The 24,218-nt window shown below is 59.4% G+C and overlaps 1 protein-coding gene across 1 annotated transcript in view; it reads left to right on the plus strand.

The window, feature by feature from the left end:
* The first annotated feature begins 598 nt into the window (after positions 1-598).
* Positions 599-24,218, plus strand: part of Il4r (interleukin 4 receptor) — a 33,962-nt gene continuing 10,342 nt past the window's right edge. The window contains exons 1-5 of the mRNA XM_027948803.3: positions 599-704; positions 18,570-18,657; positions 20,378-20,516; positions 20,775-20,926; positions 22,865-23,016. Coding sequence (XP_027804604.2) covers positions 18,588-18,657; positions 20,378-20,516; positions 20,775-20,926; positions 22,865-23,016 — 513 coding nt within the window. The 5' untranslated portion in view covers positions 599-704; positions 18,570-18,587. The remainder of the gene's footprint in view (positions 705-18,569; positions 18,658-20,377; positions 20,517-20,774; positions 20,927-22,864; positions 23,017-24,218) is intronic.

Consider the following 24,218-nt stretch of genomic DNA (forward strand, 5'->3'; position numbering starts at 1 on the left):
GGCAGCGGTGACCATCCTCACAGGTGACCCCGAGGAGGGGGGAAGTGCGCGCGTCCGCGGAGGCTGGCCCAGGGCCCACGGTTGCCCTGACCACCGTGGACTGAAGGTTGTTTTGCTCTTTGCATTTTCCCAGCGCGGGCGCTCGGCAAACATTCGCCCAGAGAAAGAGCAAACATTGGCACCTGGAAGGCGCGCTGCTGGGAAAGGGGAGGGGGTCGGACTGCGCAGCCCTCAGCCCCGAACGCCAGGGCCCCCTCCGCAGAGATGTGGCCAGGGGACTGGCGGGGAAGGGGACCGGGCAGGAGGCAGGCCCAGCTAAACCTGGGAGGCCTGGTTGCAGCTCGCGCTGTGTCCCCAGGGCAAGGGGACCACTGCGGGGCTCTGGGTCCGCGGGGGGGCGATCTCGGCTGCTGCATGGGAGACGGTGACTCTCACGGACGGTGACAGGGGCACAGATCGGTTCCCTCCACCCGGAGGCTGCCAGGAGCGGGGCGGGGCGGGGCATGCAAATGACCTGGGAGGGAAGGTGCATGCAAATAGCTTGGGCGGGGCATGCAAATGTCCTGGCGGGGCGGGGCGCAGGAAGACGGGCGGGCGGGTCCCGAGCCTAGGAAAACCCCGCGCGGCGCGGGCCAGGGCCGGCAGCCCAGTGTCGCCTCTTCCCGCTTGGGCGCCGGAACAGCGAATGGAGCAGGGGCGCACAGGTAGGACCCGGGGACCGCGCGGATCGGAGCGCGGGGCGATCGTCCCGGACGCGCGTCGGGAGCCCGGGAAGGGCTGGGTCCCCGGGCGGAGGGGACCTCGGGGACCGTCCCGACCCCGCGCTGGGAACGCCTGCCCGCTGGGGCCCCCGCGGAACCCCAAGCCTGTTCCTCCCCGCGTGCCTCGGGGGTCCGTCCCCTTCGCCTGGCCCGGGGAGGCTGGCCCTGGTGCTCGGGCACCCGGCGAGTCCCGAAAGGCGCAGCCCCCGTCGGGGACTTGGCAATGTCGCGAGCGTGGGGTTAGGGCGGTCTGGGGCCACGCAGCCCTGCGCCCCGGACCGTCGCCCTGCTCTGCGCTCGGGAGGTCAGCCGGAGGTGGGGAGAGCCGGGAGGACCGCGGAGTCGGGCGCCAGGTCCAGGGATCCGGTGTCGCACGGACCTGGCCACAGCGATCGTCTCCTGGGGGACTTGGTTCGGGTTCTGTCCTGAGCGCTGAAGGCACGGAGCGAAACCGCAAGCAGGTTTCTGCGGTCGGGGCGATCTGTCATGGTCATTTAACCGACGACGAGGACGCGCAGGCTCCGGGGCTCGCCTAACTTGCCCGAGGTGCCGCCCACCGCCGAGTCCGGGAGCCCGATCGGACCGGACCCCGGGGCCCAACGCCAGCCACGACGGCGTCCCAGCTCTCCCTGTGCGCACGAAACCGCCCGCAGGAGCGGATCCTCCCGGGGAATTTTGTAAAATGGAGATTCCCGGGTCCCTTCCCGGCCTTCAGATCCGCGGTGCCCGGGAACCGGGTTCTCGCTCCGCCCCCGCGCCGTCTCTTTCTCTTTTAGTAAGGTCGGCATTTCTCAGAACCAGGCCCGACCCAGGACCCGCAATTTCATGCTGGGATTCAGAGAGTGCCCCAGGCCAGCGCTGGCTCTGCCCGGGGACTCTTACTCCCTGCCCTTCCCCAGGACTCTGGGAGCTGTGGCTCTGTTTTTGGCTTCTCCCACCGCAGGTGGCCTTTTAAAGGAGCCTGGGCATTTGCAGGGACATCAGTCCCTTCCTACAGTGCAGAGGTGAAACCCCAAGGCAAGTCTGCCCAGGGTGCCCCAAGCAGCCAGGGGCTTCCAGAGAGCCACAGCCCATGACACAGATGAGGGCACAGGGGCCCAGCATGGGGTGGGGGTGGCGCTGGCCAGCATCCCCGAGCCCCTGCCTGGCTCACCCGGCCTGGGCACCCGCTGGCTGTGAAGCAGCTCCCCCCTGTGGATGTGGCCATGGGGAGTGCTGAGGAGGGCTTCCTGGGCAGAGGGACCCCAGCAGCTGTGCCCAACTCTCCCAGGCAGGCGGACAGGCTTTCTTCACAGGGCACTCCTGAGTCTGCTCTGGGAAGCAGGACGGGCAGGCCCAGCAGCCGGGTCAGTGCTGTGACCTGTGCACTAGCCATCAGAGTCCCGGCAGATTCCTGGGCCCCGCCCTGCTCCGGGTCTGGAGGGGGGCCTTGGGGAGGACAAACCCCTAGAGAGCTGCCCCAGTTCCACATGCCCGGTTATTGGCAGGTCTGGGGACCCAAGGCCTTCCAGTGTCTGCGCAGTGACTCAGTGGGTGATAGGCCTCAGACAGCAGTCACCAAGTCGCAGAAAGCCCAGGCGTGGCCACAGCTAAGGCACGCGGCCTCCTGAGTTTGCAGGGGAGAGGACATTAAGTGTCCAGGGAGGGAGAAGAGAGCCGCTTCCCAAGTCCCCCCCCTGCCCAGCCCTCACCACCCCTGGGGGAATGGGGACCTGATGGCTTTGGGACTAGCTGGCCGCCAGCCCCTACTGCATCTGGGGCAGAGCTTCCTCACATGAGTAGGAATAGGGTTTTCATGGAGGTGCAGGACAACCCGATTCTTAACACGGGGCTGGGGACGGCTCAGCGGTGGAGCACCTGCTTGGTATGTGGGAGGCCCCGGCTCCATCTCCAGTTCTGCAAAAAAAAAAAAAAAAAAAAAAAAAGATATTCAAACATATGCAATGCAATTCCCATCACACAGTAGGTCCACAGTGAGTGTTTCTGTCTGCCCCTACCTGCCCGAAAGTAGAGCTCAGAGGTTAGGAGCCTGGTCCCCAGGTTCTAAGACTGGCTTTGCTACTTACCATGTAGCTCGCTTCTGGGAACACTGGGGACCCGGAGACAGACGCGGCTTATGCCCCGTCAATGAGGATCCCGTGAGTCCCACTGTGGCCAACATACAGAACGGAGCCTGGTGCCCAGCCAGCACTGTGTGCTTGTTAAATAGACGCATCGGCGGCGTCTGCACCTCCTAGGAACCCCCAAGGGGGGTGGCGGCTGAGTTGACCCATTTGGCAGATGAGGACACTGAGGTCCAGAGACGTATGGGCCTCGCCCAGGTTCCCACATCTGAGAATGACGCAGGATTCACCCCGACCTTCCCTCCCAGCCCCCGATCTTTCCCATTTGGTCGCCAGTTTGCTGGTGCCACCAGGGACTCGGTGGCACGGTGGAGACCTGCCCAGGCACGCTTGGCCAGACTCTGCTGGGCAGGGAAGGGCGGAGGCTGGGGCTTGCTGGGACGCTGCGCAGACTTGACCTGCCTCGAGAAGGAGCAGGGCACCCAGAGGAGGGGTGAGGTCCTGCAGAGGCGACGGGCCAGCTGCATCCCTCAGGACTGGCTGGGTTTCCCAGCAGATAGTTCTGGGTCTCTGAGGCAGAAAGAAGGGCACAGGTTCAAAGATAGGGGCCCTAGCTTGCTGCTTCCTAGCTGTGCCGTCCTGAGGAAGTTGCTCGACCTCTCTGAGCCTCCCTTTGTTTGTCATGGGTATTTGGAATGAGAGTGTTCATGACATAGGTTTTTTTGTTGGTTGGTTGGTTGGTACTGAGGATTGAACTCAGGGACACTCGACCACCGAGCCACATCCCCAGCCCTATTTTGTATTTTATTTAGAGTCAGGGTCTCACTGAGTGGCTTAGCACCTCACTTTTGCTGAGGCTGGCTTTGAACTTGCTATCCTCCTGCCTCAGCCTCCTGAGCTGCTGGGATGACAGGTGAGCGTCACCGCGTCCGGCCATAAAAACTACCTAGTGTTTACAGACACCTGGCCTGTGGAAGGGGCTCGGCGATTGCTCTCTCTCTCTCCCCTTTTGGGATGGAGTCACAGCTCCGGGTCCAGCACCCGGTTGCCTCGTTCATTTCTTCTTCGAGGGTTTACTGAGCACCTGGATGTGCCAGGTGCTGGTGACAGAGCGTTAGACCAGGCCCTTGGTGCCCTGCAGTTCAGACGGGCATTAAGCAAAAAAAGTAAATGTATACGGATCCACGACCTTAATCTGTCCTTCTGAAGCCCAGGAGCTCGGAAAATCGAGTTTGTCGTCACGTATTTGGAAGCAAATCGTGTCCTGAACCAACCGTGCGGCTCTGAGGGCCTCGGCCTCGCCCCTGGCGCGACACCCATGTCTTGGTGCTCATGGGAAGGTGCAGGGTGCTGCTGCAGAGCCCTGGGCCGGCACAGCTCCTGGTATTTTACCCCGAGGGTCTTCTGCAACCTGATTCTGATCCTGGATTCCCCATGAGGGTCGGGGACCCCCATCATCCTGTGCCAGGGGCCGATGTCAAGCCGGGCACAGGTGGCATCGGGGAGAACCTCTGGGAGGAGGTGGCATTTGAGAGACAAGGGATGAGGCCTGGGGAAGAGGGGACCCCGGGGAGGGACCCAGGAGTGCCAGGGACCCCACTTCCGGCTGGCGTGGGCCACCCGGGCTGCGGGCACAGCTGCGTCTGAGGTGCCAGTTCTCGCCTTTCCAGGAAGAGTGGAGGAAGCCCTGAGGTTTCAGGTTCGGCTCAGACTGACTCATCCTCCCCCTGGGCCCCCGCGGGCCTCCTGACCTTCTCCGGGCTGCTTCAGAGATCCAGCGCCATGACCTCCCGCCCAGGCCATCTCCAGCTGGGCCCACATCTGGACAGGGAGGAAGTGGGTGCTGGCAGAGGCCGGGAAGCCTGGCAAGGGCTTGGGGGGGGCGGGCCTGGGGCTCCGTCTAAGGAGTCTGCAGCCTGCAGCCGGCACAGCCCGTGGACAGAGTGACGATAACCAGCTCTTACGTGTCCTGGGTGGCAGCCGCAGCAGGCTGGGGGCTCATGCTCACGCCACAGACAGACCAGGGACTGGGGACACCTTCGAGAGTTACCCAGTAGCAAGGGCCCTCGTGGGATTGACAGTCTAGTGGGGAAGGTGACACCCAGGAGGGAGCTGAGACTTGAAGTCCCAAGACACGTGGCTCTGTGGACAGAGGGGGGAACCAGGCAGCAGCGGGAACGGCATGTGCAAAGGTCCTGAGGTGAAACAGGCTTGGTGGGTTTGTTCCAGACCAAGAAGTGGGTGGGGTGGGGTGGAAGTGAGTGCACAGGAGAAGGATAGGTTAGTGGCTGTCGCAGTTGCTGGCTGGACCTGCCAATCCGTGGCACTGGGCCCCGCAGTAGTCTTACAGGTGGTAATTGAGCTGAGCAACACCCCACGCTCGAAAGCAGAGGGCAGAGGGCGCCAAGGAGAGCGGAAGTTGGGCTCCAGGTCAGGGACCAGGCAGGGAGGAGTCCTGGGGGTGAGCAGGGCATGGCCCCCGGTTCCCTAGGGGGAACCCGGGGCCCGGGTGGACACTCACTGGCTGCCACAGTCACAGGCAGAGTCTGGTTCAGAGCGGGGGCCGCTGATCCAGAAGCCCCCGCCTCCCACCCCGGCCCCCTCCCGCCAGCCCGGGGAGCAGCCCTGACCAGTTTCGTGGTTGGAAATAAGGGGGTGCCTCATCTGTTTTAGAGAACTTGGGGAGCCCTGAGGTTTTCCTGGAGTAGCCAGGGAAGGGCTCCGTCTCCTGGAAAGAGGAAGTGAAACCGGCGGGGGAGGGGTGCCCATCCTGGCTGGGCCTCCCCTCCATCCCGCAGAGGCCGGCCTCCAGAGGCCGTGGACTCCACAGCTGAGCAACTGCAGCTGGGGAGCATCTTTCCTGAGATTGAGCCAAATGAGCTTTTGGGAGCTTCCAGTCTCTGGCTCTGTCTAGTTCTTGCCCCTTAGGGGTAGTGACTCCCTCTTTCCCCCCAGCCCTGGATTTCTCTCTCTCTCAGAACACACACCCGTGGCTCGTGCAGAACTACGCTTCCTATAAGTCTTCCTTTAATTAGCAGGGTCTCACCGAGTTGCTTAGGGCCCCGATGTTGCTGAGGCTGGCTTTGAACTTGCAATCCTCCTGAAGAGATGATCACAGTCTGGCTTGGGACATAATTCAATTCAGCCGTCCGTAGCCTCTTCCAAAGCCTTCCCAGTCAAACAAGAGAAGACTATGACCTCCTTGGAGCTAGAGTATATATCTTTGTTGAAGCGACCTGCAGTCATGCTTTGTAGCAGCTATGTCCCACTTGGGCTCGTCAGCTAAATCCTTCATCTTTTTCTTCTACATGAGTGTCTGCCCGTCAGAGATCCTTCTTTGCTGAGATTCCTTGTTGGAGGCTAACCATTGCTCTCAGGGTTTCTTGTTTTCCAGTTAACTGCATTTGGGGCTGAATGTCTATGATTTTGACTTGAAATGCTGCTTTGGCTTCCTTCGATAACTCTGGTCCCACCGACCTCCACCATCCAAATAGTTTATAATGTCCCTTTCGATTTCCTTTTGAAGAGTTATTGAAAGTGTCATGGGCTTTTAAAATATTTGGGGTTGTTTTCTAAGTCATTTTGTTGACTTTGAAATTGGGTCACGATGATCATTGAGATCAAGATACGTGACTTCCCTCCCCGCGACGGAGAATTTGCTGAGGTCTTTGTAGGGTTTTCAGGTCATTTTTTTCCTGCATGTTCCTCCTGTACTTTTAAAGGATGCATTTTTCTGTGGTGTGTAAAGTTCTAGAACCGCGTCCATGAGCTCAGGGGCGCTGATCGCGTTGTTCTGTCTTCTGGGTTCCTCTGTGTCTTTCTGCACTGGAGGATCTGAACCCGGCTCCTCCGGCTTCTGCTTTCATTTTGGAGCGGTGCTGCGGGCACATAGCCCTGGGGTAGAGCAAGCTGCGTGACTCTCACACCTCCTTGGAGAATTGCTCCTCTTATCACTACAAACCTCCACGTTCTCCCCTTTCTGCCTCAATATCTTGAATTCCATCTTTTTTCTTTTTTTTGGGGGGGGGGTGTGGGTTAGGTTTCTGGGGATTGAACTCAGGGGCCCTTGACCCCTGAGCCCCATCCCAGCCCTATTTTGCATTTTATTTAGAGTCAGGGTCTCACGGAGTTGCTTAGGGCCTCACTTTGGCGAGGCTGGCTTTGAACTCACGATCCTCCTGCCTCAGCCTCCTGAGCTGCTAGGATCACAGGTGTGCGCCACCGCGCCTGGCTGAATCCCATCTTATTTAATATCAATATCACTCTTCTCCGTGTTATTTTTCTTTTTTAATTTCCTAACAGATGTGACACTTTTTATGCCTTTATTTTATTGCTCATTTTCATGTGGTGCTGAGGATCAAACCCGGGGCCTCGCGCATGCCAGGCGAGCTCTGCCGCTGAGCCCCTGCCCAGCCCCTTTGTGTTATCCTGATTTGCATTTTTCTTGTTTAATTCCTCAGTTCTTTACTTCCTTTGGTTCAGCCCTAAAGTGGTAGGAATTTGCTTTGCCCCCAGTCTGCCCAGACTGGCTTTCTTTTTGGTCCTGGGCGTTGAACCCAGGGGTGCTGACCCCCTAAGCCCCCTCTCCAACCCTTTTTAATTTTTTCATTTTGAGACAGGGCCTCGCTGAGCCGCTCAGGGCCTCACTAAGTCACCGAGGCTGGCCATGAACTAGTGACCTTCCTGCCTCAGCCTCCCATGTCCACAGCCCGGGGCATCAGATTAGTTTTATAGAAACAAGGCTCTCATTCTAGTCTCTGTGCGTGACCATAATCTCCAGCAGATCATCTTCCTGTTGGGATCTCCTTTCTTCGTCCTTGAAGGGGGGTGTAACCCGACCTGCCTTTCTCTCCAGGTTTTCCTGAAAATCAATAAGGTAGGCGGGGCTGGGGGTGGGGCTCAGTGATAGAGCACTGGCCTCCTTGGACTTGGAGTACAGACCTTTGTTGATGCAACCCACATTCCTACCTGGTGGCCACCACATCTCACTCGGGCTCCTATTGGGCTTATCAGCTAAAACGGTCACGAGTTCAATCCGGGTTTGATCCCAGCGCAGCCAAATAAAATAAAAACACATATAAACATGAGAAGGAATACAAAAGGCATTGGGAACAGCCCCGTGCAGGCCGGTCACAGGTGCAGTAAGTCATGGGTGAGCGAGTCACAAGGCCGTGGGTGACCTTGGCTTGGCCACCGTAGGTGGGTGCCTCTGCCCTGGAAAGGGAGAGGGTGGGCGGCAGAGCCCCGGGCAGGCGGAAGGTGACCGAGGCCCTGGGGGACGTCCTCAGGGAGAAGCCACCTGAGTGGGGAGGGGGCAGCCTGGGGCAGGTCTGGGGACCGCCAGGCGGGGCAGGAAGGGGCTCCCCAGTGGGGAGGGGGCCGTGGGGCTTCCAGAGGTTTAGGAATCCCCCCGGACACGGGGCGCAGCTCAGGGACACCGGGCAGGGCATGGGGACCCTCATCACCATGGCAACCAGTGAGCAGAGCAGGGGGAGGGGAGGGCGGCCTCCAATGTTCGCAGGTGCCAGGGCTTGGGCTGCAGTGGGGTCCGTCCCTGCCCTTTCCCCCGTGCGAGGGCCTCTAGCATCTCGGGACAGTCAACCCCCACCCCAGAGGGCACCAGCTGGTGACTGTAGCCACACAGGGGCCACACGGTGGGACTTCAGGGCCATCAAGATGACTCATGTAAATGGGCACCACGGGGCACCCCTGTCATCCCAGCTAGGGAGGCTGAGGCAGGAGGATCGAGAGTTCAAAGTCAGCCTCCGCCAAAGCGAGGCACTAAGCAACTCAGGGAGACCCTGTCTCTAAATAAAATGCAAAACAGGACTGGGGGGGACTCAGGGGTCGAATGTCCCTGAGTTCAATCCCCAGGACCCCAAAAATAAAATAAAAGGACAACACACGTAAGCAGGCGGAGTCCAGCTGCTTTTCAAAAACCAAGAGACCTGGCAGCCCCGGGACCTGTGCCCAGCAGGAGAGTGGGCACCGGGCTTCAGGGTCAGGCGCAGGTCTGCAGCCCGCCCACTGTCCACTGCTAGGTCTCCATCCGGGTCCTCCTGGGGCGTCAGTTCCCTCCAGGGGGGGCGACCTGCATGGAGCTGCCCCGGGCGGCCACCCCTGCTGCTGGGGACAGGTGAGAGGAGGGAAGGAGGCCCGTCAGGGAGGCCTGGGGACCCCAGAGTCATGCAGAGGGTTAAAGGACTCAAGGTCCCCAGGTCCTTGCTGACTACCCCACACCCTGGACGGCAGGCCCCGCGGCTTCCTTCCTGTGGAGCTGTTTTTCTTTAAGTTTAGTTTTTTTGATTTTTTTCTTTTTCTTAAGAGACTGTGTGGCCCAGGCTGTCCCAGAACTCCTGGGCTCACGCCATCCTCCCGCCTCAGCCTCCCACCTCAGCCTCCCACCTCAGCCTCCCACCTCAGCCTCCTGAGTGGCTGAGATTGCAAGCAATGTCTCTGCCAGGCTTTTCAAAAATATTTTTATTTATTTATTTACATATTTTGGGTACTGGGGATCTAACCCAGGGGAGCCTTACCACTGAGCTACATCCTTTAATTTTTTTTTTTTTTTTAAATTTGAGACCGGGCCTCACCAAGTTGCTGAGGCTGGCCTCGAACCTGCAATCCCCCTACCTTAGCCTCCCAAGCTGCTGGGATTACAGCGTGTGCCATGACGCCAGCCTCTGCCTGGCTCTTTGCCTTTCTCTTGCAACCTGTGTGTGCAGAGCACAGAGGGGGTAAAGGTCTAGGCATTTGTACGAATTAGTAGCTTAACGGCCCCTGCAAAGGTCCCCTGCTGCCACCTCTGGCTGCACCCCCTCCCCCAGGACACCCCCCTGAGTTCTAACCCCAGGAAAGGTCCTCTCCTTTTAAGCTGCATATAAATGGCGCCACGTGCTCTTTTGAGCCTGGCCTGCTTCCCAGGAAGACACTTGTGTCCCTGAGACACAGCCTGGGCTGTGATGGCGAACGTCGACCTCAGGGTAGAGCCTCTGCCACCCACTCCACCAACGCTGTCCTAGGCCTCCCCCACCACGCCATGGTCTCTTTGCCTCCTTGCGATCACCCAGTGAAGCAAATGGTCCTGTTCCCATCACCCAGATGAGGAGACTGAGGCTCTGAGTGGACCCCAGCTTGTAGGATCTCTCAGCCAATCAGAGTGGAGCTTGCACCTAGTCCCCGGGGCATGCTTCTGGGTCGTAGATGCTCTGGGGTCCCTGCCCACGTGGAGGCCTTCCGTGTCTGGGTGTCCCCTCCCAGGCTAGGAGCACTGTGGGTGAGATAACAGGAAGAACCCAGAGACAGCACCTCCCCCTCCCCAGACAGGATGCAAACAGGGAACTCTAATCTGTGGCCACCTGTCCCTGGCTCTGGGCTGGCCAGGGGCAAAGTCCTGCTCATGTTGAGACAGACGCTCTCCGGGCGAGGGCTGGGCCAGCAGTGACAGAGCTCCGGTCCTAACTGACAGTTTCCTGCTTCATCATCGCAGGAAATTTCTGACCCCACTGAACCTCAGTCTCTTCTTCTGTGCCCGGGGAATGTGGGGCCCCATCTTCCACACTGGGCTTACTGAGAGGGGCAAACAGAGGCGGGTAGTAGAGGATCGAGTCTGTGAATGCTTCCTGGGTGCTGGGCACAGTACCAAGGACTCCAGAATTAGAAAGTCTGGGTTCGAATCCCAGCCCCACTATTTACAGGCTGTGCATCCTTAGGCAGGTTCCTGGACCTCTCTGGGCCTCCATTTCCCATCTTTACAATGAGGATGCTATTAACCCACCTGCTGTGCTCCTCTGGTCGGGTCGGGTGGTTAGGTGAGGGTCCAGGGCTCCTAAGCAGCCTGAGCTGCTGTTGCTCTTTGGGGCGGGGGAGGGGGAACCCGTGCTCAGAGGGGCTCAGGGCATCGCCACTAATGGCCAGTGGGACCGGGGACACACGGGGGGCTTGTCCACCAGGAGCCGGATGTCACTTGGCCACTCTGCAATCAGCTCCTGGCGCCAGCCTCCTGGTCCCTGCCCCTGGGCTGTGCAGGACGCCCGGGAGATGCCGTCCGGCTGCCTGGAGGGGAGCCCAGCTCTGTGCCTGCTGCAGGGGACTCCCGGCCAGAATCGGGCAGTGTTTATGCAGCTGCGAGGCGGAAAATTCCAGCCCTGGGGACAGTGCCTGGGGGGGGGTGGGGGGAGCCACTTTGGGGGACAGCGCCGGGGAGGCGCCCCACTGCGCGCCGGAGCCCAGGGCAGTGGGGTCCCTGAGGTTGTGGCGATTTGAGCGTAAGGGACGCGGTGCCCAGCAGGCCGCGGTGAGCCGGGCACAGGGAGCAGGCGGGCAGGAGCTGGCCCTGGGTGGCCGGCGGGGACCGCTCCTCAGTGCGCGCTCAGGGCCGGGCTTGATGGCTAGGACCCGGAGGGGTCACCTGGGGCTTCCCCAGGGGCCCGGCCCCCAGTCTAGCCAACAGGAAGAGTCCCGGTGCTTCAGGGTGGCCCTGGGCATGTGGTGACAATCTGCGCCCCTCCGGGGACATCTGGCCCGGGCCCTGTCCTGTGAAGGAGGCCCATGGTCTCCAGCCCTCCCCTGTCCCTGTCCCTGTGCACTTGGCCTTCGCTGATGACCCCAGAACCCGCCTCCAGACCTCCAGGACGTCCTGCGCCCGCCCTCGGCCGCCCCCCACCTCTGCAGCGAGGCCACCAGCCCCCAGTCCCTCCTGCTTCCCTCCCCAGGGACCCTGCAGAATCTGTCACTGGGTTTGATGATCGCACCATGGGGGAGGGGAGGTCCTAAGAGCTCTGTGACCCCCTCGGAGAAACCTGACCCTCTAGGACCAGGCGGTCCCCCACCCAGGGCCACCTCAGCCCCCAAGAGGCTGGGTCCCCGCAGTCCCTACCCCCCAGAGTCACCGGATCCTCGTCCTGTCTCCTATCCCCCCCCCACAGCAAGCTGCCAGCCGTCCCCGGGGGCCACCCTCGTCCCTCTGCCCTCAGCCCCTGGGAGCCCCGTGGCTCCGGCTGGGACCAGTGCAGCAGCTCCCCTGTCCCCGGCCACCCTCCACCCCTGGGCTTTTGTGCACCCAGCCCGGGGACCTTAAAAACCTTGTTCTATGTCCCCGCTCAAAGTGCACCAGGGGCCTGCGTCTGCCCGAGTACCTGTGACAAGAAAGGGACGGACCACTGAGTGGTGGTGGCATTGGTGTCACCTGCACACAGTAGGTGTTCAGAAAACTCCTGCAACAAGAGCAGAGGGTGGGGGGGGTGGTGAGGGCCTGCGAGGGGACCGCAGGTGCCCAGGGAGGGGCTGACCTCTGTCCGCTGGGCTTGGGGGCAGCAGGACGGGGCTGTGGCCGTCCCTCCCTCCCACCAGCCGGGCCAGGCGGGCGGAGCTGAGGGCGTGGGGGGCCCTGGCCACGCTCAGCACCCGGGGAGGGGGGCTGCCAACGTGGTGGCCGTTTCTGGGAACTGGTCAGGCGCTGCCCCGGGATCAGTGTGTCCTTGGCCTCTGGCCAGCCCGGCCCAGCTGTCCTGCAGGCCGAGGGACTCCAGGCCAGGCTAGCCCCAGAGGGGAGGCCCAGGGGTCAGCATTCCTGAGGCCACCCGCAGTCCGCGCCCCGCTTCCTCTGCAAAGTGCTACCCGTCACGCTGGCTGCTTCCTGCCCGAGGACCCGCCCGTCTTGGGGACAGGCTTTCCAGCCAAGGGGGGCGAAGACCAGAGGCCCGGACGCTCTGACCCCCCAAGGCTCGCGGTTCACCTCCCGGTGATGCTTTTGTAAAGTGAGTGGCGGGGTGTCCACTGACCTTGCTGCTTCCTAATTCCGTGACCTTGACCTTGCCCCTTGCCCTCTCTGGGCCTCACTTTTTCTATCTGATCAGAGCATCTTCCAGGGGCCGGGCAGCTGCCCGGGTTCATCCTGGCTCTGTGACCACGAGAAGGTGTTCTGACCTCTCTGGGCCTCCATCGGCTCATCTGTAAATGGGTGTTAACGGCACCTGCCTCACAGGACTGTAAGAACCGAGTGACGAATGCACTGTGCGCACTTGGAACCCAGAAGCAGCACCATACACTGCAGTTATCACGGGCAAGAGCCTGGTAGGTGGTCTTGGTTTAAAACAGATGATGGAGTGTCGTCGCTGAGGTTTTACCACTCACTCACTCACTAATCGGTGCTGACTGAGCACGTGGCCTGTAGGTGTTGCGCACTGCTGTCGATACTGGGGACAAAGCAATGACCGGGGGAGACATTTCTGCCCTCTCACATTCTCATAGAGAGAGACCAAAAACATATGCATAGACCAATGCGTAATGTCTGACTCGCTATCTCTTACGCTCTCAATATCTCCATCGAGCAGCATCTTGAGGGTGGCTATTTCACCTCTTCTAGCATCAACTTCTTTCATGAACCATTTATGACCTTGGCCTGTTTTTCTTAGAGGGTGTTTGTCTTGTTGATTTGTAAGGTCTCTTTATATATGAAGGCTCTTATGCACGGTGCACGGCTACCTTTTCCTTGCCGCGCTGTCCTGATACAGTAGACGGAACCCAGGGCCTTCCCCAGGCTGGGCGAATGCTCCACCCCTGAGCTCCACCCCCCAGCCCCTTTTCCCTTCTTTTGATGTAGGGAAGTTGAAAACGTTCTCTGCCACCAGATCTGTCTATCTTCTCCATCCACATCCTGAAATCAGATCGACACTCACACGCTTAACCTCACTAATGTGATCAGAGATGGTGATAAGCAGTGACAGAAATAAACAAAGTGGGGTGACAGACTTCAGGAGAAAGCCCTGGGCAGATGGGGCTGGGGCCAGGGAAGGCTGACTTGAGAGGTGGAAGAGGTTTGGGGGCCCCGTCTTCCGGGGAGGAAGGAGCTGGGATGTGTCAGGGCTCCAAGGGCCCCTGGAGGCTTGGGGGGCAGGGAGAGAGGATAAAAAGGAAACTTAGAGGGTGGCATGGGCTGGGAGAGGCCAAAAATATATGCACAGACAAATGCGTGATGTCCAACTAGCTACCTTTTACGCTCTGAGCTTCACAGACGAGCAGGTGGCTATTTCACATCTTCTAGCATCAATTTTTTCATGAAATATTTATGTCCTTTGCCTATTTTTCTTAAAGGAGTGTTTGTCTTGTTGATTTGTAAGATCTCTTTATATACGAAGGCTCTTACATATGGTGCATGGCTTAAAAATGACTCTGGCCACAGCGTGGAGAGACAGGGTGGCACAGGTCTGCAGAGACTGCTAACTGCCCTTCCCCAGAGACCTCGCTCAGCCCCAGGACGGGTTTTGAAAAAATCATGTCACTCTCCTGCCAGAAGACCCTCATGGCTGCCACTGCCCAGAGGAGGGGACCTTGACTCGGAGTCCACACTTGGGCTTAGGGGGATCCCTGAACCCCTAAACAGAGAGCAATATTAACTGCGTGCGCTTGCTAGGGAGAGGGCTCATATGGCATCAGATATGCAGATGGATCAGTGACCCCGGAACATTCAGGGCGTGGGGTTCCAGGCAGAGAGAGTGGTTGAGGGGCCTGAGTGCTGGGTTCAAATCGTAACCCGGTCACACTTGGGCTACCTCAGGCAGGTCACCCACCTTTCTGCCTTGAGTCCCTCATCAGGAAAAGGAGAAAGTGATAGTACCCGCTTTATAAGGCTGTTTCGAATGGAAACGAGTTAATACGCGTAAAACGACTAGAAGAAAACTGGCGTGTGGTAAATACTGTGTGTTAGGTGAACGACGAGGCTGAAGGACACAGGTAAAGACTCTCTGGGGTGTCACATCCTCTCGGTGCTGGTTGTGATCACAGCAGTCCTCATTTGCAAGGGACACACAGTTGGACACTCTTACCTCCTTTGTGCTGGATCTTAGACCTCTATTCATATGACCTCAGGTGACTTTTTTTTTTTTTCTTAAACTGCTGCAGCACCATTAAAATGGAACCCCCCCACGGCTTTTCTGCCGCTTTCCGGTCTGACATGCCGTAGGGTTCCTCTAACTCATTTCACGTCATCTTCTGGGGTCCAGCCTGCAATTCTGGGAGAAGCTGCAGGCTCTCATCTACTGCAACGCACCTCGGTCTCAGAAGCGGACGGACTGGGGTCCTGGAACTAGCCCTCCGGCCAGCTGTGGGAGCCAACCGGCAAGGCACTTGACCTCTCTGACCTCAGTTTCTTTATCCAGAAAGTGGGGACAGCCGCCCTCTGGCAGGTTCTTGGACCAGCCCCACGCAGGGCTTCCGAAGCCCTGAGCCAAGCGTCTGCACAGGCGCTGGACCAGCCGGGGTTGTTTGCACAAAGACTTGGCTGAGTCTGAGGAAGCCGTGGGCCAGCCCCGCTCCGCCCTGACCCCGGCGCCAGCGTCCTGAGAAGGTACCAGAAGAGGCGGCTCCTCCCGGGCCTCCCTGCCCAGGAGGGCCATGGCCCAGGAGGGAGACCCCGCCCACCAGGAATCCCTGGTGCAGACCCTGAACTTGAACTTGTCTGGCCACAGGCCTGACCCTGATCCCGGGGCTGTCATTTATCCTAATTCCTTTGATCCTCTGCCCCTCTGTCCTCTGTTCCCTGCAAGGCACAGCGAGACCTCATCAGGCCATGGCTCCTCGAAACACAGCCACCCCACGTGTCCCCCCCCAGGCGAGCCCGTGTGCGCGCTCACGTGCGCTTGAGTGTCGGGGTGTGTCCTTGGCAGTAGATGAAAGGTAGCCACCCTGACTGCCACGGGGTGACGTTTCCCTCCGCCTTGAGGGGGGCACTTGACCGTGCTGGTCCTGCTGTGTGACCTTGAACTGCATCCCAGCTTCTCTGTTTCTTGTCATCCAGAATGAGGGCTGACGGGACGCCTCTGTGTCTTCTGCCGCAGGATACTGTGAGCATGGGTGAACTTGTGAGCATGAAAGTCACTGGGGCCGCGTGGAGGACACAGGCATCGGGGACCCCGCGGCACACACCCTGCTCACACCCCTTTCCTTGATCCTCAGTGTGACCTTCAGCAAGGAGGGCAAATCGGGGTTTGGGGAAGATGTCACACCTCCTCCCACCCCTGGCTGACCCCACATCCCATCCAACGTGAATTTGTTCTAGAAACAGTTACAGAGCCAGGCACAGTGGTACCTACATGTCTGTAGTCCCAGCGGCTCGGGAGGCTGAGGCAGGAGGATCACAGGTTCAAGGCCAGCCTCAGCAGTTTAGCAAGACCCTGTTCAAATAAATAAATAAATACATACCTAAGGGCTGGGGACGTGGCTCAGTGGTGAAGCCTCCCTGGCACCAAGAGGTAAAAATGATAAGTTTCAGGCACAGCGTGTGTCAGGCCCCTGCGCCCAGCTGCCCTGGCTCTGGGGATGACAGATGGCTGCAGACTGGGGTGGGGGTGGGGGTTCCCCGGGGTTCCTTGTCCCCGAGGCCGTGCGCTCGCTCCTTCCCCTGCTGTCCCCTGTCCCAGTTTGTCTGGTGTCTGTGCTTGCCGTCGTCGCGCCTTCAGCAGGGACAGCACAGGTGGCCACGTTAGTGTGGCCACTCTGACCGCGGGCTGAGCAGTGCCTGTGGGCTTCGGTGAGGTCAGTGCTGCTGTCCGGCGCCTCCGCCATCCACCGTGGCTCTCGGGGTCTGCAGGGGGCCGCAGGGGCCCGGGCCCAGCGGACCTTCGCCTCCTCTCTCTGGCTGTCCCTGGCCCAGGGCTGCAGTTCCTCGCTGTCCTCCACTGGCCCACCTTGGCCCGTCCAGCCTGATTCCTGGTCTTGGTGGCAGGTCCCATCGTCCCTCGAGGACGGTCCCCAGAGTCCCCTGGCACTTTCCCCAAGGAGCTCGGAGTCCCCTCTGTGCAGAACACCGTTGTCACCATCGCAGCTGGCCCAGGACGGTGCTCCTCCCCTGCTTGCGGTGACACGGGTGTCAACACCTCCGGTCCCCCAGAGGCCGAGCGGTGTTTGAGGAGTGGCAGTGGAGCGCCTCTGTTCCTGTCTGTCACTGTGGCAGAGGGCTCGCCTGCGACGGATTTTTAAAGAAATTATCGCATAACAGATTGTCACGTGCCGCCAGCAGGGCCTCAGACATCTCAGTTCACGTCATCTCTTGGTGGCATCAAGAGGCCACCAGGAGGAACCTAGCCACCTAGGTTTGTGTGGTTCACACGGTGAAGTCCTCAGGATGTGGCCCGTCGTCAAACGCCATGGGCTGTACTTAGGAGGTGCCCGGGGGCCTGAGTGACCATCAACTGCAATGAATGGAGAGTTATAAGGACGGTTCAGCCAGGCGTCTGCAGTCCAGCAGCTCCGGAGGCTGAGGCAGGAGGATCGCAAGGTCAAGGCCAGCCTCAGCCAGTTAGCGAGGCCCTAAGCAGCTCAGCGAGACCCCGACTCTGAATGAGATATCTTAAAAGGTCTGGGGATGGCTCAGTGGTGGGGCAGCCCTGGGTTCCATCCCAGGTGCCAATCACTCCTTAGGGAGGTGCGTGTGTCACTGTGCCCTTCAGATGTGAGGGCTGGGGGCTCTGAGAGGACAGGAAGAGCCGGGAGGGGACAGCGGGAGGCAGGTGGTGTGGGGGGAGGCGCCCTGAGTGTGGTGGGCGCAGTTCATTCCTGGAGCTGGGAGGGCCCATGGCCAGGTGGGAGGGCTGGGGGCCCACTAGGTGGCCTCTCCTGAGGGGCGGAGTCGCGGGGCGCTTCCCGCAGGGGTTAGGGATCTGGGGGGGGCAGGAAGTCGTCCCCGTGGCCGAGCCCGATGCTGCGCACCTTGGGGGGCGTCCGGGGCCATCCTGGGCGGCAGGAAAAGAAGCCCGAGGGTCCCAAAGACCTCAAGACGCAGGTCCCCCAACCCGAGCTGCCAACCTAGAGACCCCAACACAGAGACCCAAGTGGGGAGGGGACACTGGGCCTGGGGGGACATGGCTGGCGGGGGGCGGCGCTAAGCCAGCACGTCACATTTACAAGGAGTTAGAGTTGACGTCTTGCTCCTGGGGTTCCGCCTTGGGGCCGTTTTCTGAAGGACAAGAACAGGGGGCCATGGTCTAAATGTGTCCCCAAGTCCGTGTGTTGGAACTGCATCCTTAGGGACATACACCGAGGAGGCCCGAGGGAAGTGACCGAGTGTCTCATAAGAGAGGTGAGGGCCTTAGGAGGAGGCCCGGCAGCTTCCTGCTCCTCTGCCACGGGCACAGCCACAGGGGACAGCCACAGGGGACAGAGAGGGGAGACGAAGCCGTCGCCTGCCCCCACAGGGCCTGCGCCTGGTCTTGGCCTTTCTAGTGGGCACCACACCCCTCTTCACAGACTGCCTGGACGGGGCGCTGCTCTTCAGCAGCAGGGATGCGCTCAGGTGGCTGAGGACACTTCTCCAGCCTGCGCTGTGTCCCTGTGCTGTGTCCCCGTCACCGCGTAAGGGCTCCACACATTTCCACGCATGTGACCCCCGCCACACCCGAGCGAGACGGGGCTCTCCTGGAGAGTACTTGGCAGATGAGGGAGACCAGGCCCTGAAACACAGGTGGCCTAAGGGTGACAGCCAGTAAGTGACAGAGCTGGTGCTTACACTTGAAGTCATCGTGCATGTGTGGGGACGGCTCTCCAAGGGTGCCCCATGAAGAAACTCCCCTGGAACAGGGGACCGGTGGCTGAGCCTCTGCCCTGTGAATCTGGGTGGCATCTGGTGTCTACAGAGTGCAGTGAACTTGGGGACCTCAGGACAGAGGCACAAGTGCCCAGGGCTGGGAAAACTGTGTGGGGCGAGCGAGCCAGAACCCCAGTCAGCACTAACGCCACTTTCTCTCCACAGGCGCCCTGGCATCTCCCCATGGGGTGGCTTTGCTCCCACCCCCTGTCCCCTGTGAGCTGCTTGATCCTGGTGTGGGTGACAGTCGTTGGTAAGTCACCATCTCACTACCGTCCACTTATTGACTCTTAACGGTGTGCCAAGGTCCCGGGGCACATCAGCGGACAGAACAGAGATCCCCTTATGTGGCAGGGGGAGGGGACAGCCAGTGACAAATGGTCCTGAGTGCAGTTATTTTCGTTGATAGTAATTCATGTGGAAGTTCACGGTTGTCCTCGAAGGGCAAAGAAATAACTCAAGGTTGTCGCTAAAGGTCATCAGAGGTGGAAAAGGAGAACGTGGAACAGGGTCGGGTGCCGGGCGGCGGGCGAGGTGGGGGATGAGGGGGCAGTTGGGGTGGGGGCCGGATGGTGGTGCCTGGGGGAGCACTCAGCAGAGGCCCCAGTGGAAAGCCCCCTGGCTCGGGACGTGGAGGACCCGAGGGGGACCACTGTGGAGGGACAGGAGCAGGAGGAGAGGGGCCTGGGGGGCAGCGCGGGCGGGTCTGAGCAGAGGGGCAGGAGGGGTGAGGCCAGGGAGGGTCCCGGGTGCCGCGGGAAAGGACAGGAGGGGCCAGGACCCAGGTCAGAAGGAGACACAGGGCTTCTGGGTCCACCTGGCAGGTAGATTTGGGGACAGGCTGGAAGGGGCGCACAGGAGAGAGGGGGGTCCAGGATGCCTCGGAAAGCTCCTACCCAAGCCCCAGGGGAGGGCGTGCGCTTCAGAAGGCGGCCGGAGGGGCGGGGCTTGAGACAGGGCGGGGCTTCGGGAGGGGAGAGGCTTAGGGACATAGGGGCGGGGCTTGGGGATAGATGGGCGGGGCTTGAGTGGGTGGGGCTTGGGAGGGGAGTGGCTTGGGATAACGGGCGGGGTTTGGGATAGAGGGGTGGGGCTTGGTGTTGGGTGGGCGGGACTTGGGGTTGGGCGGGGCCGGAGTTGGGCCTGAGATGAGCTGGAGATGGTTCCTGGGCGCCCAAGCCTCTCACGGGGCCCTCCCCCTAACGTCGCAAGCCCTGTCCGCCCGACAAGAGCACATCGGTGTGGACCGGGAGGGGACAGTGCTGAGCCTGAAGCTCAAGGCTGGAGCCGGGCGGCCCAGAATCTGGGACAACTTAGCGGACCCCGTGCCCCCTGCCTGATGCGGCCCTCCAGCCTCTGCCCACCCTTCCCTTTCTCCTCTCCTGTGGCCGAATCTACTAGAAGCCAGAGGACAAGGGACCTGGGCAGAGACGACCATGGGGGTCAGGTAGCCTCCTGAGCACAGAGCAGGCAGAGGGGATGGGAATTGAAGGGGACAGGGAGGAGGCAGATGGATAGTGGCCCCTGGCTCGCACTCGTTTCTTTTTTCTTTCTTTTCTTTTTGTTTTGTTTTGGTGTCGGGGATTGAACCCTGGGTGCTGACCCACTGAGCTGCACCCCTAGCCCTTTTTCCTTTTTGCGTAGTGACCGGGTCTGGCCGAGTTGCTCAGGGCCTCACTAAGTTTGCTGAGGCTGGCCTTGAACTCGCCGCCTCCTGAGCTGCTGGGATCGCAGGCGTGCACCCCCGCGCCCAGTTTTTTTTTCCTTTCATTCGACCAACCGGGTACAAAGGCATGGGGTTCCTTCTCCTCCACGGCCCCACAGCTACCTGGAAGCCCCAGTGCCCTGGTCCTGGCCCGGCTCTGGGGACTTGACCCTCTGCTTCGCCCGCATTGGCCTGGTTCCCTCCTTCTGGGTGCGGGCCCCCCGGCTGTTGGGCTCCGAGCATCTCAGGCAATGCCGTGTCCCCACAGGGAGCATGAGGGTCCTGCGTGAGCCCACCTGCTTCTCAGATTACATCAGCGTCTCCACCTGCGAGTGGCAGCTGGACGGTCCCCTCAATTGCAGCGCGGAGCTCCATCTGTCCTACTGGCTGGATTTCGAATTCTCCGAGTAAGCCCTGGCGGGGCTGGGGCTGGGGCTGGGGACCAGGAGGTGCCCAGAGGGCTGGCCGTGGTGGGGGGCGGAGGGCTGGAGGCAGCACGGAAGGCCACTCTGGTCTCCTGCTCCCACCGCACCCTGGCTGCTCGAGAGCCCCCGGACCCAGTCCTCGAGTCAGGGTGGGGGGAAGCTGGAGGAGCACCTGTTTCCTTGATGTCCTGGGGACATCTGCGGGTCCCAGCCAGCCTCACTCAGTACCTGCGTCTGCAGGAACCGCACGTGCATCCCCGAGAACAGCGCAGGCGCAATGTGCGTGTGCATCATGCCCATGGACGACCTGGTCAAAGTCGACACCTACCAGCTGGTCCTGTGGGCCGGGAGGCAGCAGGTGTGGCACGGCCTCTTCAAGCCCAGCGACCACGGTGAGGGGCCGGGAGGGGAAGGCGCGGGTGTCCTGCGCTGGCCGGCTCCAGGACAGAAGGTGACCCAAGAGGTTCCTGTGTCCCTCCAACCCTGGTGGGGTTCCTGCCCCTTCCTGGACCTCGGTCCTCCCGTCTTGGAAATGGGGCTGTACTCATGACAAGCCAGTCCCGTGGGGCTCATCTATGCCACCCCTTGCATTTAAGGGCCCAGGAAGGCGTCTTGACACCAGGCCCAGCCACTGAGCACACGCCCGCTGCAGATCACAAAAGGAGCTGGGAACAGCGCTTCCCCTCTCTGTAGAGTGTTCGTGGAAAGCCGATCTTACCCCGTCCCCAGAGTCCCCGCAGCAATTCTCCCAGGAGTTTGTTCCTGTGTTGTTTAAAGAGGATTTTAAAGCAGGAATTTATTGCTGTGTGACCTGGGACAAGTCACATTACCTCTCTGAGTCTCAGTTTCCAAAAAAGATTTATTATCCCCTTTTGCAGGTGAATAAACTGTAGTTCAGAGAAGGTGAGCGACCCTCCTTAAATCGCACAGCTTCTCAGCAGTAGAGAGAGTACTCAAGGCCAGGTCTCTCAAAAGACTTGATCTTTTCCATCAATGAGTCTTGTTTTTTTTTTTTTTTTTTAATTAATCAATTTAAAGGCTTTTGTTTTTGTTCTTTGGGTTTTTAAAATTGTACCCTTTATTTTTTATGGGAACATTATAATTATGTATAATAGTGGCTTTCATTGTCCATCTGTGCTTCCTGAAGTCCTGCTCATGGGTGGTGGCCCCCAGGTTATTGGGATTGCCTCATGCAGGAACTCTAAAGTCAATCTTAGAACCTGGGGGTGAACATCTGATGGGGCTACACCACTCCTTGGTGTTTACCCTAAAGAATTAAAGCCATCGCACCTCAGTGAGGCACTCGACTCGTGTTGACAACAGCACCGTTCCCAAAAGCCCAATGCTGGAACAGCCCAGGTGTCCCTTAGTGGGTGAAGGGATAAAGACAACGTGGTCTATATCCACAGTGGGGTTTTATTCAGCCCTAAATAAAAATGAAACCACGGAATTTGTGGGGAAAATGGGTGGAATTTGAGAATCTTAACGAAATCAGCCAAACTAAAAAAAATCAAGGATCGTGTGTGTTCTCAAGAGTGGAAAATGAAAAAGAAAGATGGGGGCTCTGGTGGCCATGGGAGGGAGATCAGCAGAGGGGAGGAGCGACACGGGGAGAAGAGGGGGAATGGGGAGGTGCCAGGGAATGGTGTTGGCCGAGGTAGATTGTCAGATTGCGTTCATGTAGGAATATATGGCAACCAAACTCATTACTAGGATAATGCACCAACAAAAATATGAAAAGAAAAAAATGCAAAATAAATATAATTATTTTAAGTATTTTAATAAATATATATTTTTTAAAAAAAAAGAGAAAAGAAACTGGGGCTGAGGCTCCGTGGTAGAGCACTTACCTCGCATGCACGAGGCCCGGGTTCCCCATCCTGGTCGCCAGAATCATGATGAGCATGTGCAGATTGGATTGTTGGTCTTTATGCATATCTACACCTACGACCTCATGGATGGGATCACCCAAGAGGAGGCCGTTTTCAAACAGGCGACTCAGGATGAAGCCACCTACCCCAATAAATAATAGTACAGATGTGGCCACGCTGTGCAGGATCAAAGTGGCAGAGCCATCTGGGTCCCTTTGCTCCTAGGTTTTGCCCCGTCGGTGGAAAGGTAGTTAATAACCACTAAAGCGCCACGTGGAGTTTTAGCAGCGTGGTCGCTGCTATTTCGATGACCCTTCTCTGTATGGCTTTCTCGGTGTGGCACTGCCGTCCAGCAGCAGAGATGCAGCCCCCGAAAGCTCTCATTGGCCAGCGGCCGGGCGGGGGCGGGGCCTCGCATCCTCGGACACGCCCCTCATGCAGGTACCGCTTCTCCCGCAGTGAAACCCAGGGCGCCCGAGAACCTCACGGTTCACACCAGCGACCACGACACGAAGCTGCTGACGTGGAGCAATCCGTACCCTCCAGGGAGCACCCTGTACAAGGAGCTCACCTACCTGGTCAACATTTCGAATGAAAACGACCCTGCGGAGGTGAGTGAGCTCGCGGTGGGGTTCTAGCGGCCTCTTGGGAACCAGAGGGGGTGTCAGAGACCCGGGCTCTGGAGCTGGGAGCTGGAGACGGGGCCTGGAACTGGACCCCAATCCCAGGACCTAAGGACCCGGCTCTGCCCTGTTCTTCCTGGTCCCTGACCCGCAAGGGACAGAAAGGGGGCCTTATTGCAGCTCTCTGCCCCTCAGCTGTCACAGAAGGGCCTCATCTGTGTCTCCCAGTAGCAGAGGGATGCAGGAGATTGCAGGTGGTCATCGCTACACTCTTCAATAGCCTGAGTCCCTGAGCGAGATGGTCATTCCATGACCTGGGCTCATGTCACGCAGAGGAACAAGTCTCCCTGGAGCGGCTTTGGTCATCAGCTTCCCTTTTGTCAAAAGGAGGAGGCTGCAGGCTTAGACTCTGCCCCCAGAAGACCAGACAGCCAGATCAGTGTCCTTGCTGGGCCCTCATGTGCTTCTCATCGTGAGTGATCCTGGCCCCCAGCACAGCGCTGGAGAGCGGTTCCTGTTAAAACCCACGCATTGAGCTGGGCTCTAGCTCGGTTGCTAGGGTGCTTGCCTCGAATGCACAAGGTTGTGGGTTCAATCCCCAGCTCCGCAAAACCAAAACAAAACGAAAAACATACCGAGGGCTGGGGATGAAGTTCAGTGGCAGAGCACTTGTGTGGCTGGTGCAGGACCTTGGGCTGGATCACACACCGTCTATAATTATAAGACAGCAGCCTTCGCCAGGTCTGTTGTGCGACATGCCGGGGTCCCAGGCTGGTGGCCTTAGCAGGCAGGGAGCAGGCACCAGCCATCCTAGGACCCCAGGTCAGCTCCTGTCACTGGCTCCTCCCTCTGGCCAAGTCAGGGGGTAGCTGGGGACTGATTCTGTGTCTTGGGTCTGGGCACTTGGCACTGGGCCAGGATGTGGGGGAGGAGCAGGAGGGGGCAGCTGGGCCCACAGCAGAGGCTCAGAGAGCAGGGGATGTGCTGATGCTCAGAAGGGACAGGTTGGGTTTGGTCAGTAAAGTGTCCTCCCATGTCTAGACCTGTGCAAGTTTCACTGAGAGTCCAGGGAATGGGCTAGGGGGGCTGCTGGACAGGGAGGGAAGTTTGACCTATGGAGGACAAAGAAATGTTACCAATTGGCTTATTTCTAGGGCCACCTTCAGGCACAGGTGGATCCAGGACCCTTC

Source organism: Marmota flaviventris, chromosome 19 (assembly GCF_047511675.1).
Source record: "Marmota flaviventris isolate mMarFla1 chromosome 19, mMarFla1.hap1, whole genome shotgun sequence".
NCBI lineage: Eukaryota > Metazoa > Chordata > Mammalia > Rodentia > Sciuridae > Marmota > Marmota flaviventris.